The sequence below is a fragment of the Triturus cristatus genome, chromosome 3_1, assembly GCF_964204655.1.
Source record: "Triturus cristatus chromosome 3_1, aTriCri1.1, whole genome shotgun sequence".
In the NCBI taxonomy this organism is placed as follows: domain Eukaryota; kingdom Metazoa; phylum Chordata; class Amphibia; order Caudata; family Salamandridae; genus Triturus; species Triturus cristatus.
The window spans coordinates 222,404,483-222,419,255 of NC_140583.1; the positions used below are offsets into that span (position 1 = coordinate 222,404,483).

At 47.5% G+C, this 14,773-nt stretch overlaps 1 protein-coding gene across 1 annotated transcript in view; it reads left to right on the forward strand.

Moving 5' to 3' along the window:
• Positions 1-14,773, forward strand: part of CIB2 (calcium and integrin binding family member 2) — a 489,646-nt gene that overhangs the window by 181,647 nt on the left and 293,226 nt on the right. The window contains exon 2 of the mRNA XM_085646306.1: positions 14,609-14,643. Coding sequence (XP_085502432.1) covers positions 14,609-14,643 — 35 coding nt within the window. The remainder of the gene's footprint in view (positions 1-14,608; positions 14,644-14,773) is intronic.

Sequence of the window (14,773 nt, forward strand, 5' to 3'; positions counted from 1 at the left end):
TTCATATGCCGGACTGCCCTGCCGTCTAATACTTCTGCTCCAACAAATCCAATTTTCACCACAAATTAATCGCTAGTTTTAGGAAATCTTTTAGATTCTCTGATATGGATTATGTTGTACACTGAATGGTCCATCTTGTATCAAATTAAAATCTTTATCATAGTGTTTTTGTGGAGGTATCTCTAAGGCGCTACACTCCACTGTGTGCGGATCACTCCACTGCCAAGCGGAAGAGGGCAACAAGAAATGGGTTTAGATATGGAGTAAAAAACAACAATGGAAACAATCAATCAAGGGTTTGTAAAGTACATTACTCACCCAAGACAGTCTCAAGGAGCTGGGAGAAGGGGGCGGTGGCGCGCGTCTCCAGTATGTTACGGTGCATCGGCCAAGAGCCAGGTCTTGAGTCCCTTCAGGAACTTGGTGAGTGATGCTGTCTGTCGTAGGTGAAGGGATAGGGTGTAATAAATCCTGAAAACTGCTTTGAAGAGAAATACGTTCAGGCTGCCTGAAGTTTATAAAATATTTTTATTAATTAAATCCAGTATCTTTACCTGTGTTTTTTCATCGATAACATGGACCAGCTGGTTTGAACATTCCAGCATGCATATGTTCTGAGCAACTAAGGTTGACCGCAACTGGTTAGTCTTATCACCATGTTTGTTACAGAAGAAAGATTGGGAGCAGACTGTCTTTAGAGGAATAGTATTTACATCTAAGAGTCCTTACTTCATGTTCAGGTCTCTTAGTTAATAAGGGCTTGGTAGAAAAGTATGTTTTCCAATTTCTTGCTGAGCCTGCAGAGGTTCTGGTGTGTGAACAACACTGGGTTCAGTTTGCTCCATGCACAGAAGTCTAGAGTTGACAAGGTCCTGCCTCGAAGGGTTTCTGATTGAACGCGACAGGTGTAAATCTCCCACAGGTATAATATTGTACAAGTTTACCGACATGTCTTGGACCAGTGGGTGTGGCGGAGCAGTAATGTGAAAGATGGGCTGTGTTTCATTTGGTGCAAAGAATTTCACAGCATGGTCAGGCCGCTTTCTTATGTTAGATCTAGGCCTAATCCGCTACTCAGTTTTTTACTGTTTCTGAAAATTCTTGCAAATTTAATGTTTATGCTGTCACAATATTCGGGGAAAGGTGTCACCAAACTGAATATTAGAACTGCCTTATTTGAGAGATCTCCCAAAAGAATAATTTCAGCCTGTAGATTAAAAATAAAATGTGAGTTCAGATATGGTATTCACCTATGAAGTGAACAACAGTTCTGTACAGAACATGATACCGGGTTTATAACACGGTTCTCGTACTCCCTGGTCCTGTATTCTACCAAATACAGGTTCTATTGTCATCCCACTCAAAGGGGACATAGTCTGACCGTTCGGGCTGGGCTGTTCCTATTGGAGCAGGACCAAGACGAATTGGCATATCCCTGATCCCTCTCCGAGCTGGCATGGTGGGCAGAAAAAAATGGAATGGAATGCGGACCAGAATAATGACCATTGGCTGCCATTACTCAAGCGATCCACACACCACCTTTTTATTTTTATTTCCCTAAGAAGTGTCACACTGAAACCGTCTGTCTACTGTAGATTATGGCAGTCTCCTTTCGGGACAATCATCATAGAGTACAGTACGAGTGAACTACAGACCACTGAATGGTGGGTTTTAAAATACATCTTTTCTGTAAGAGCTGCCAGTGAGGCAGAGCCGATTTAAAACCCAGGGTGATGTTAATCCATTTGGCCCTGGCTGAGCCGGTTCACTGTTGTTTATGCTCAGAAGAAAATAATCGCCCACAAAGACTATAGATCAGTGCAAAATACTGGAACCGCTTGTGGAATGAAGACAAGAATTAGGGGAACATTGCACTCGCGCAATAACCACTCCACGCTGTTAGTTAGCATAAAAGGCCATTTATTAGGACAGGGTTGAACAACCTATGACACAACATCAATAAACCCCCAACAATCCCCAACCTCATGTCTCTCATCCCTCCATTCACTCCCACACTCCAAATACTCACTCCCACATCACCACTCTTCACTTATCCCATTCGCTTCCTCACTCCTCTTCCAACCTCCTCCATCATCTCCAGCCATCACACTCCTGCATGACGCACCCCCACCTTGCACCTGTATCCCCCTTCCCGGAAGGGTGAGTATGCCCGTCATGGACTCCCCCCCCCCCCCCTCCCAAGTACCGCCAACCATGGAAACCCCCGGAGGGCGGTTACCTGCCCCACCCCGCTCGAGTGCACCTCAAACCCGACGACACCAAATGGACTCGTTCCACAATTTACTGATGACATCCCTCAATTCCATCATATAATATACATTGCCCATGTACGAAAGATGCACCCTGTCGTCTCTAAAGAGAAGGGACTCCTCGAGCCGTAACCCTGTGTGAGCAATCATTTTGATACCGTTGTTACCACAAAATACTCGCATTGCCCTATTCAGCTTTCTCCGTGCTCTTTCGACAGCTGCGGGCTTCAATGCCCAACGCCAGATCCGGCGCGGTACGAATTCAGTCCAAACAATACAGATGCCAGCCAGATTGCTTTGCATGGCTTCCAAGTCCCGTTGCATCAAATGTAGGAGAGACACCCCGGATTGTTTCACCAAGTCATTTTCCCCCAAGTGGATAGCAATCATGTACGGGCAGCCCCTCTGAGACACCTATTTCGTCAGCCAGGGCAACAAAGCTCCCCAGCGCATCCCACTCTTGCCCCACCAATGTACCTCATGGTGACTGCTCCGCAGGTCAAGCCTACGACCATACACCTGCCTGTCCGCGTATTTCGATGGCCAGTGAACAAAGGAATGTCCGACAGTCCAGGTAACCGTCTTAGCTCCTGGACCCCCAACGCAACCTACGAAGGAAAACAAGATCAGTACAATGAAACAAACCACCAGCGCCCCAGCAGCCCTAACGCTTACCCCAGCGCGCGCCAGCCGTCATTTCCGCACATACCGCTCACAACAACGAGACCTCCACCTTCCAATCCGCCTAATCTTCTCCCAAGACAACCCCAGCCGGGCTGCTGCCGTCGCCGCGCCAATACGAAAAGAGTCCCATACAGTGCAGGGTCCCTGCCCAAACGTCTCAATGCCATACGCAACACCGCCAGCAGCTGAAACGCCGTCACACTCCACTCCCGAACCGGGCAAGCCCCTGCCCAACCACTCTCACACAACCATACCCACTTGCCTCTCCCCATCTGATCCATTGTAGAATGACCCAACCAGATACCCAAACGTGACCTATCCAACCTCACTTCCTCAAACCGCCTGCCAGGTGCGCCCCTAGCCCCCAACAACTCAGACACACGAAAAGCCCCAAAAAACATCCAAATCATGCACAAACGGAACAATGCCAACTCGAAAACATCATAACAACACTGCGGCAACTCCATCAATAATTCAACCAACAAGTCAAATGTGATTGCCTCCCGCAGGGCCCCTCCCCCAACCTCCCCCCTCTCCCTACCCCAGCCTTTCAACATTCTGCTCAGCAATTCACTTTTAGCTGGGTCAAATCCCAAATACATCATGCTATAAAAAGAAATCCCCGCCAATTTCCCTGCAATAGTAAACTGCAACAAACCTCTGTCCATACAGTCTAAAACAAACTGTATCACTCCCTGCTCACAGCTGCCCCGGGACATACGCCAAGTCACACTAGTCCATCCCAGAAAAGCACCGAATTCAGACCATGCCAAGCAATAAGCGCGCCTTGTGGAGTCAGCTATAGACTTTTCTACTAGGTCCACTACTCTCACTCCTTCCAGGCCCAGATACCCTCCGGCACCTTGGTCTTGCAAGCCTCTGCTCCCGGCGCCAGCCTCCTGAAGCGCTGCCACTGCGAACGAGACAATGCATCCGCAATGTCATTGCTTGCGCCTGGGACATGTTGCGCGCGAAACAGCACATTGAAACGCAAACAGAGCAGCATAAAACTTCGCAGCAAACGCAGCACTCGCAAATCCCTTCCTTTCTGATTGTTTACCAGGTCAACCATCGTCCTGTTGTCCACATGAAATAAGACCGATCTGTTCTGAAACTCCAGGCCCCATATTTCCAGTGCGACCAGCAAAGGAAAGAATTCCAAAAACGCGATGCTCCTGCCCTGCTTCAACCAGTGCTCTGGCCACTGCTCCGCACACCACCTCCCGTCCCAGAAAACACCGAACCCTTTAGCACCAGCAGCGTCCGAAAAGATCTGCACCTGCCACACCATCCTGTCGTCCACAAAATCCAAAGACACACCATTGAAGTCGGCCAGAAAACAATGCCAGATCCGCAAATCGGCCCGCACGCCCATCGAAATCCTGACTCTGTGATGAGGGAGCACCGACCCGACATAGCCATGCCGAGACGTCTGCAAAAAGTCCTGCCAGCCCGCACCACTCGACACGCAAAGTTCAACAAACCCAAGAACTGCTGCCCGTCCTCAAATCAATCCTCCATTCCCCCATCCCACGCAGCAAGAATTCTTGCATCTCCCCCACTTTTTGTTTAGGCAACCGCACCGACCATGCCACGGAGTCCAGCTCAATACCAAGGAATGTCAGACAAGAGCTGGGCCCAGCCGTCTTCTCTGGCGCCAAAGGGACCCCAAAATCACAGGCTAGTCGCTGAAACTGCCCAAGAGCCTCCTCGCACTCCCCCGTCTGACCTCTTCCCACAAACAAGAAATCATCCAAGTAGTGCGACACCAACCGTGAAGGCCCACTGCAAAAAGGAACTGAACGTTTCAAACAGAGCACAGGACACAGCGCAGCCCATGGGCAAGACCTTATCAACAAAAATCGCCCCCCCCCGAACTGCATTCCCAACAACGAGAAAACTTCCGGATGAATGGGAAGGCGGCGAAACGCCGATTTGATGTCGCACTTTGCCAATTCCGCCCCCCGGCCGCACGCCTGCACCAAGCCGATTGCATCATCCACGGACGCGTACAACACCTTGGAATCCTCCACCGCAATGATATCGTTCACTGATGCCCCCTCTGGCCAAGACAAATGATAAATCAAGCGAAACTCCCCTTGCTCCTTCTTGGGCACCACCCCCAGCGGAGAGATAATGAGCTCCGGCATCGGCCATGTGTCAAAAGAACCCGCAATCCTACCTTCCAGCACCTCCTTCCTCAGTTTTGACTCCACCACTCCTGCCAATTCTTTAGCTGACCTCAAGTTCTCCACCCATCTCCGCTCCCTGGGACCCTGATACCCCACACGAAACCCCTCAGCAAACCCCCAGTGAATCTTCAACGCCGCCTCCCTATCAGGGTACCTAGAGAGCCATGGACCCATGGCCTCCACATCAACCGGTGTAGGAGCCTTTTGGCCCAGCCTGCCCCGTCCTTTAGTAATCCGCCACTGCTCAGAGGGAGTGGCCATTATTATTATAAAACACAAGAGCGACCCGTATGTCCTTGTGAACTGGGTATTTTGCACTAAGCAAGAAAAATGCCCACAAGGAACTTATTTGATTTAACAGATTTATCAATAATGAGTAAAAATTATACTCATAGCCGATTGAATCAAAAAAAGAACATAAAAGGAAGATTATTTCAATTGAAAGTTAAGAAATTCAATAAATGTAAATACTTAAGTAACCTGGAGAATTTATTTACTTCAGCCGAAGTAAATATAATTTATTTCATAGATCACAATTTTATCACAAGACAGTTTTTTCAGTATACACTAACCAAGAGAGAGCAAGAAAGATTCATTATATTGCCAAATGCCTCTCATTGTTGCTTTTATGACCTTTTTGATTTAATAGTTTCACCTTATAGGCTATAATCACCTCACTGGGTTCACTTTTTCACCTTTTTCACTTGTGCCTGTAGTATACTGAAAAAACTGTTTTGTGATAAAATTGTGATCTATGAAATGAATTATATTTACTTCGGCTGAAGTAAATAAATTCTCCAGGTTACTTAAGTATTTACATTTATTGAATGTCTTAACTTTCAATTGAAATAATCTTCATTTATGTTTTTTGTTTTTTTTCTTTTTTTGATTCAATCGGCTATGAGTATAATTTTTACTCGTTATTGATAAATCTGTTAAATCAAATAAGTTCCTTGTGGACATTTTTCTTGCTTAGTGCAGAGGGAGTGGCCAGCGTGAAACACTGCGTGACAGGGTGGTGTCCGCCGCACTTAGAGCACTCATGCTTGAATTTGCAATGGTGCCATGTGCAGAATTCCTTATTAAAGTTCCAACATGCCCCTGTGGTGGCCCCCCCAAGCTTAGGTGACTGTCCCGTTGTCGCTGAGGGAAAGGTCTGCCCTCCAGCTCCCCCTGAAACACCCTGCCCCCCCACCCTAGACTGGGCGGGACGCGGCTGAAAAGACCGATAAGCAACCGAAAGCCCGCTGGCCCTGTGCGTAGAAGCCGCCGACTGAGTGGAGGACATCCATTGCACCCAAAGTTCCTGATCCACCTCCCCCCACGGCTTGTCCGGGTTAACACTGATCCTGGCCGTGAACTCCTCATCGTAACTGAGCCATGCAAAGCCACCAAAGTGCATCTGCGCTTTGCGTATAATATCCATATACTTCAACAACGCTATGGCCCAATCCAGATGTTTCTCGCAATATAAGCTAGCGTAGATCAAAAACGCCGACGTCCAACTCTCCATATTCACCGGTACCCTCGGCTGCCTAGTCAACTTCCATTCCTCCTCTTTCGAACCCTCCCTGGCTTGAATCTCTCTGTGCAACAGTTTGAATACGTCCACATATTCGGCGACTTCACGTTCTCCGTCTGGGTCCCACTGCTGCTGGCCTGCGGCGCCTGCAAAACACCAAGCCATCCCGTTGCCGCCCTCTCCTGTCCCCTGGACACCTCATGCACTTCACCTTCCTCCAACTCCTCACTATCCGAATCATAGTCCAATTGCTCCTCATGCACCTCTTCAACCGGCACCTTTCGCATCTCACTCACCACTCTCTTCGCACCCTTCCCTTTCATGCCAGGCACAAACTCACACTCCGGCGCCGACGATGCCCGCTCCCTCGATGGAGGGCAGGCCTCCGCGGACCCCCCTGCTGCTTCGCCCCGGCGTTTGGAGACCGTCTTGCTCCCCGCCGGCCCACCCTTGCCTCTACCAGCTTCCACTGCTGGCTTACAACCCCCCCCCCCAGACCGTCAAAGCCCAAGGGGGCCCCAGCGCCATCAAGTCTCTGCAACGTCAAGGCAGTCCCTACCTCATCCACCCAGACCCATTGGCCTCGTGCCTTAGGCTGTCCCTTGCCCTGGCGCCAATTCCGCCGGCCGTGCTGGGGGCAGACCCCCCTCAGCGCAAACCCCCCCGCCGCCGACTCCCTGGCCGCGCACAACACCTCCCACCTGAGCTCCGTCTCCTCAAAAACCCGCCGCTGATCGCGAATGCGCTCCTCTAGCGTCATGCTATCCCACCTGTCAGCCCAATGGACACCCTCCCCTACACTGGGGCCTGGCCCCTCACCCCTCACCTCGCACTGACTTCACCCCCAGCGCAACTGCCTCTTTCAAGGGTCCCTTCCCCTTACCCCCCCCCACCCCCGCTCTCCCCTTTCCCCCCCCCCTGACAGATCAATATGCTGCTCCCCCAGGCTCCGTCCTCCCCCCCAACAGAATCACTGCCTGACAGTACTAGTGCGAAATCCTCCCAGGTCCCAGGTCCTCAATTTCACTCTCCCCCTCCTGAACAGGCTCACTGCCTTCACTAGAAGCGCCCTGCATCACCCCCTGCCCAAAAGCCCAGTGCATGATGCTTCCAGCTTCCCCACCTTCCTTCCATCCCCGTGTCCTTTGAATTGCCCTGCATGCCTGCCAAAGCCCCTCCCCCCGCACCCAGCACCACCGGGAGCACTGCTGCCTCACTTTGCATGTGCGCGGGGAGGCTCAGACGCCCGTCCCTCGCGCTTACTGGCCTCCGCCTGCCGCCGGCCGCCTACCCCTCCCCCGGGCCGCCATACCTGCTCTAGGCGGTGGTGGCTCATCCTGGCACGCCACCACTGCCGCGGCCACACCCGCAGACGCCCATCACGGCGTACGGGTCATTCCGACCCACGCCTGATCTAAAACACTGGCCGCAGGAGATCGGTTCGCCCGGCCAAGCACCAGCAGGGCGGCGCGCACGGCCGCCACGTCAGGCACCGCCATTCTCCAACGTCCTTCGCTGAAAGCGCACTTCGCTGCCGAGGTCCCTTCACCACAACCGCTCCAGCCCTACAGCCTACCGCACACCGGGACACCAGTGGCGCAGCTCCCACGACCCAGCCGACGGACCAGGCCATGCTACTTCGACCACAACAAAACTTCCCTTAACCCTCCCTGAGGCGCTGGGGACAGGAAGAGGAAGAACTTCCTCTTCTACCCTCCTTATAACCTTTCCTAAGACCCCAACCCCCAAAAAATACCTAAACCCCTGTCCCGGTCTCACGCGAATTCCCCAGGGTAAGACTGGTCTGTCGCCCTCACTTCCCCTGGGGGCCGCAATGTGACTACATCCAGAAACCTCTTTCACTGAGAAAAGTAAATGCCATTTTCCAGTCCCAGAAACATTGCTTTTCCCCGCCACAGGACTGTTAGTAGATGGTACTAGGGCCACTAAATAGGAAAGGAGCCAGCAGTTATGAATCACCTTCACTTTTCAGGGTATTGTGTCGGGCGAGGGATTTAGAATTAAACAACGTTTTTAGAGATGGTTTTCCTAGATGTTACAAAGCAATTTAATTTTAGGTGCCTCTTAACATTTACTGTACCTCCACTTCTAGGCCAAGGAGCTACCAATAAATAATATTATTTTAGATACCTTTGTCACTGGATACAACATCTCCAAACCCACTTCCTCCCACCTTTAGGGTCTGGTGAAAATCAGTAAAAGAGGTTTCACCTCATGTTTACTTAATTATATTATTATTTGTATAATAGTACTAATGCGGGCTTCATTTGGGGTAAGTATAAAGACATGGTGGCAGTATGTGAATGAAATATACGAAGGCATTAGGATAGGTTGCCGATACAGTTTTGCAGTTTTGATTTAGTTACAGCATATATATATCAATATCTATCTATCTATCTATCTATCTATCTATCTATCTATCTATCTATCTATCTATCTATCTATCTATCTATCTATCTATCTATCTATCTATCTATCTATCTATCTATCTATCTACATATATATATATATTTATATATATATATATATATATATATATATATATATATATATATATATATATATATATATATATATATAATATATGTATCCATACGCAAGGTTGCCCTTTTAGAAGCTGCCACACACTGGCTCGGTCGCGGAGCTGCCCCGCTGCTTTTGGGCGGATCCTGAGTGCTGTTATTTACGGACTCTTGAGGGAACGGTGGGGGCCTCAACCACAGGTAGATATTGGCGCTGTGGCCAGTGATGCAATCATCGCTTTTCACCTAACAAGGACAGTTATATTTTAAATGATGAAGGAAGCAGCACACTTGTTTTGAGAAAACTGGGAGTCTTAGGCATTATTTCGGGACTACTGTGACCAGAATGCCTGTGTGTATGACGCCCACTTGGGCGGGACTCGCTATTGCAATAAATCACCTGTTTTCAATCGGCCTGCTTCTTCCATCTTTTCAGCCAGTGAACAAGAGCGGCAAACACGCTCGAAACGCGTATGGCCTGCATGGAGAGCTTTGGGGCATGCTGACAACAGAGCTATTCTGTGGCGATTTGTGCATCAACCCCTCTGTGTGTGGCAGCTTCTAAAAGGGCAACCTTGCGTATGGATATATATATATATATATATCTTGAATACTCCTCCGCTGTCCTTCGTTCAACGGCAATCCCAAAGGATGGACACAAACCCAAAACTGTGTGCAAAATTATTCCGTCTTTATTCCAGATGTCGCCATATATATATATATATATATATATATATATATATATTATCTACTGGCGGTCGCCAGTAGATAGTTATAGTTAGGACCACGTTTCCATAGGAAATCCGCAACATTCTATTTGGAATAACTTTGGCGCCAGTCGACGAATCCTCGCGAAATTTTCAAAACTAATGGGGCGCTACGCTCCGCTCCGCTCCTACCCTGAAAGTCTCGGGGGGATTCGTCAAGCGGGGGCTGAGAAAAAAGGGGGGTCCCAAAACGCGTTTTTCCCATGCATTTTTCCATAGGACCTTTAGACACAGCTACAGACCGAACGGCTGAACAGAGTTACTTGAAATTTGGCAGAGAGGTAGTCTACAGGCCAAGGAAGTGCCTTTTGTAGGTTTGGTGTAAATCTGTTCAGTAGATCCTGAGAAAATAGCCTTTAAATCAATATATATATCTGTGGCAGCTTACGGTGCGCTTACCGTGCGCTTACGGTAAGCTTACCGTACGCGTACGGTGACGTGCGCGAGCGCGATTCTGATTGGCTGTTACATCTTAGTAAACATTCGAATCGGTCGAAACCAGGAAGCGGCGGCCGCCATTTTCTATCTCGCACTCTGAGGGGGAAGATGAAAAACAAAGGGAAAAAACATGTAAAGGGGCTGTTTAGACTGCTCCCAACCACCTAGCCATGATGAAGGTGTCCCCTAAGAACCCCCAAGGCAAAAAATTCAATTTTAATTTTTTTTAAAAAATCGCCGATTACGCTTACCGGCGCGTACGGTAAAAAAAAAAAAAAAAAAAATATCCACACTCTCTACACCCCGTGTTCAAATGGTGCCTGAAGGGCACCATTTGTGCATGGCATAACTTTTTGTTACTAAAAAATCAAACATTACCTTTCACAACGAAGCGCATAATATGTCCTCCATGTGCGCACGGCGCATGGCCCATCCAGCGTAACGTGGGCACGCGGTGCGCGTAGCGCACCGCGTGCCCACCGTGCATGCACGGCACTAACTGCGTAAAGTGGGCGCGCGGTGCGCGAAGCGCACCGCGTGCTCACTGTGCGCGCACGGTGCGCGAAGCGCACCGTGCGCGCACGGAACGAACTGCGTTAAGTGGGCGCGCACGCCACGAATGGCGTAAAGTAACTTAGCATTTAAAAAACCGTACAAATTCACTGAAAAAACCATAGGTTTCACACACGTTATAGTTAGGAATTAGCATTTAAAAAACCTTGCAAATTCACTGAAAAAACCATAGGTTTCACACGTTATAGTTAGCTGGACATTTTACTGATAAAAAACCAATGAAATTCCCCCGTTATAGTTAGTGCAGGCAACTATAACTCACGCGACCGCAATCCTCTGCTGATGACATATGTGTCTTTATGAAAAAAAAATATTTGTAATATATGTATAGCTAAAATTTAATGGAAGAAGACATGGGCAAATAAGTGTCTAAATACAGTATTAGCATCAGCAGAGGATTGCGGTCGCGTGAGTTATAGTTGCCTGCACTTACTATAACGGGGGAATTTCATTGGTTTTTTATCAGTAAAATGTCCAGCTAACTATAACATGTGTGAAACCTATGGTTTTTTCAGTGAATATAGATATAGATATAGATATAGATATATATAGATATACATGAATATATTGTTTTACAGCACATAGTAGCAGTCGCACAAGATGAATAAGGAATAAGTACAAAATACACAGTAACCATATTAACCAGAAAGGTTGGAGGTACCGTGAAATGGTTGGGCGATATAGTTCAGGTGTAGCTAGGGAGGGGCCTCATGGAGGCGGGGGGAGTTGGAAGCACAGTTTTCCGAGAGGTATTGGTGCTGAGGTTTAATGAAGGCATGCGGGTGGCAGCACAGGCCAGACATCCGCCCGAGAGTTGACTTCAACTGTTAAGGACTGAGCGAATACTTGCTGATAGGGCTGGATCATAGAGACAAAAACCAGCTGATGGATAGGGACTGTACCCATCCGTCTCACAGACGTAAATAACACTGGAAAGATTAAAACCCGCCCAGCATGGACGAGGTTAAGCATAGCAGAATAGAGCAGTTCTGCAGGCAGATTTGCAGTCATGTCACTTATATACAAGTCAATTTGCATGCCTGTGTAAAATGATCAGAAGACAGTCAATAATAATCTTGAAAGGATTTCTTAAGTATATTTATATCATTATTATAATTTACCTGTTATATTTTTAGGGAAAGGTAATCCTAGCCAACGCCAACTCCTTGGCAGGGGCTAGGATTACCTCACAAGTAACATCTGAGCCATCACCTCTCCTGTGACATCAGAGGCATTGTCTCTCCTGCAGTATCCGAGGAATCGACTCGTATAAGATTGGAGACAAGACCTCACAAGTAACATCTGAGGCATCACCTCTCCTGTGACATCAGAGGCATTGTCTCTCCTGCAGTATCCGAGGAATCGACTCGTATAAGATTGGAGACAAGACCTCACAAGTAACATCTGAGCCATCACCTCTCCTGTGACATCAGAGGCATTGTCTCTCCTGCAGTATCCGAGGAATCGACTCGTATAACATTGGAGACAAGACCTCACAAGTAACATCTGAGCCATCACCTCTCCTGTGACATCAGAGGCATTGTCTCTCCTGCAGTATCCGAGGAATGGACTCATATAACATTGGAGACAAGACCTCACAAGTAACATCTGAGGCATCACCTCTCCTGTGACATCAGAGGCTTTGTCTCTACTGCAGTATCCGAGGAATGGACTTGTATAACATTGGAGACAAGACCTCACAAGTAACATCTGAGCCATCACCTCTCCTGTGACATCAGAGGCATTGTCTCTCCTGCAGTATCCAAGGAATCGACTCGTATAACATTGGAGACAAGACCTCACAAGTAACATCTGAGCCATCACCTCTCCTGTGACAGAGGCATTGTCTCTCCTGCAGTATCTGAGGAATGGACTCGTATACCATTGGAGACAAGACCTCACAAGTAACATCTGAGCCATCCCCTCTCCTGTGACTTAAGAGGCATTGTTTCTCCTGCAGTATCCGAGGAATCAACTCGTATAACATTGAAGACAAGACCTCACTAGTAACATCCGAGTCACCAGCTGTTGCATTGGCAATTGTATCCGTCCAATGGCTGAGTTATGACTCTTCTAGCTACCCACAGTTTATAACATAAGGGTTTTTGAATGTTCCGGATGTACCATGGCACTTGAAAATCTTCTCTGCTAATTTACTGAAGAGGGCCACTTCCATCATTTTCACTGGGGGGCATCGCCTCTTTGCCCTGGTGCACAGTCCAAGATATTAGAGTACCACAACAGTTGTTTGGGGTGGACCACATATTGGGCCATCCAGGGATTATATAAAACTTTACCAATGAGGATCTCATGTATCCTTTGCTCTCGTTCAGACAGGTGCAGATATGGATTGCACGCTCTTGAGGGAGTGTTTGGGGGTGGGGGGGCTTGTTCGATCTCTGCTAAATGTAGGCCTGGTGGTCACCAGTGCAGATCCTTGCAGCAGACTATCTGGGTGTGTACCACCGCAAACTCCTCAGCTATTGACACGGGTCCGCTGGTCATCCTCAACAGCCAGGGTTTCCTCTTGTATACCTCCACGACGAAGAATAGTAGATCGCCATTGTCTGATTGTCTGTCTTCGCTCAAGTGAAGTATCCCACCGTAACACTATGCAGGCACTCTACTGACCGCATTGCACATTACGAAATGTGGTCGCGATGGACATCTGCAGCAGTTGCATTTGTCTGGCCGCAAAATTCCACAATATTACGTGGCAGTGCTCTGTTAATTACACCCAACACTCATATTACCAAATGGACAGTTGCCTCCTGAATGTTCACCTAGACATGAATACCACGATTTTAAATCCTAGTTTCTGAGTGAGCTTTATCAGCAGTGCAGAGTAACACATATGGATTGTAGTAAAGTCAGAGTAAACTTCTGAGATAAGACACTTTCCTTGGAAGTCTGGTGTTGAGTACTGCCCTCCAACAGGCAGCTAACTAGTGTATTTATCAGGGGTTCTCCATTTGTCTGTCTGTCTATGTCATCATTGTGATATGTAAGAGACCACTGCCAAACCAAGAGAAAGACACTTATGAGTACACTCCTATCCTTTAATGAAAATCATTAGAAAAGTCAGCAAATTCTCAAAGTAACAAAAACCATCAGATAATCGGATGGACTAGCATTTCCAAAACCTCGAGTTTCTAATCATCGAAAATAATTTGAAGATAATGTTCGCTTTGAAAATAAGAATAATATTTGCATGTTTGCTTCTTTTTACAAAAGCTTTGATGAGAATGACATTAGAATCCAGTGGGTTTTTTTGTGTTTTTTTTTTTAATCTTTCAATCAAGACATTTATCTTTTGGACACTTTTCTTCCTGTCTTCTTGAAGAACATAATCTTCATTTCCTTGAGTGGTTGCCTGGTGATTTGGTCATTAATATCAATTACCCCCACCAGGGCTATACTAATTATCCTATTCACTCAGCTGTATAAATAAAGAGCCCTTCGGAATGAAAGCAAGGTTCTGACTGCTGTGTAAAATCCTCACGTACTGTATTCCCTGTATTTCTTCCTGGCTGGGCTATTATAATTGTTTTTCTGCAAAGACCTATTGGATTTTCCAATTCGTCAGGAGCAAAGCTAATGACTTGTTTTCTCCCTACAGGACTGCACCTTCTTCACGCGTAAAGAAATTCTTCGGTGAGTTGAACTTGAAGTTTTCTCTTCTATTGTGTTTGCTCATTGAAATGTTTTTAAATTTGTCATGTTAGTGCATTTTTTCATTTTTGATTTGCAGCTTGTTTTTACAGTTGCAGTTTGTGTCACTGAC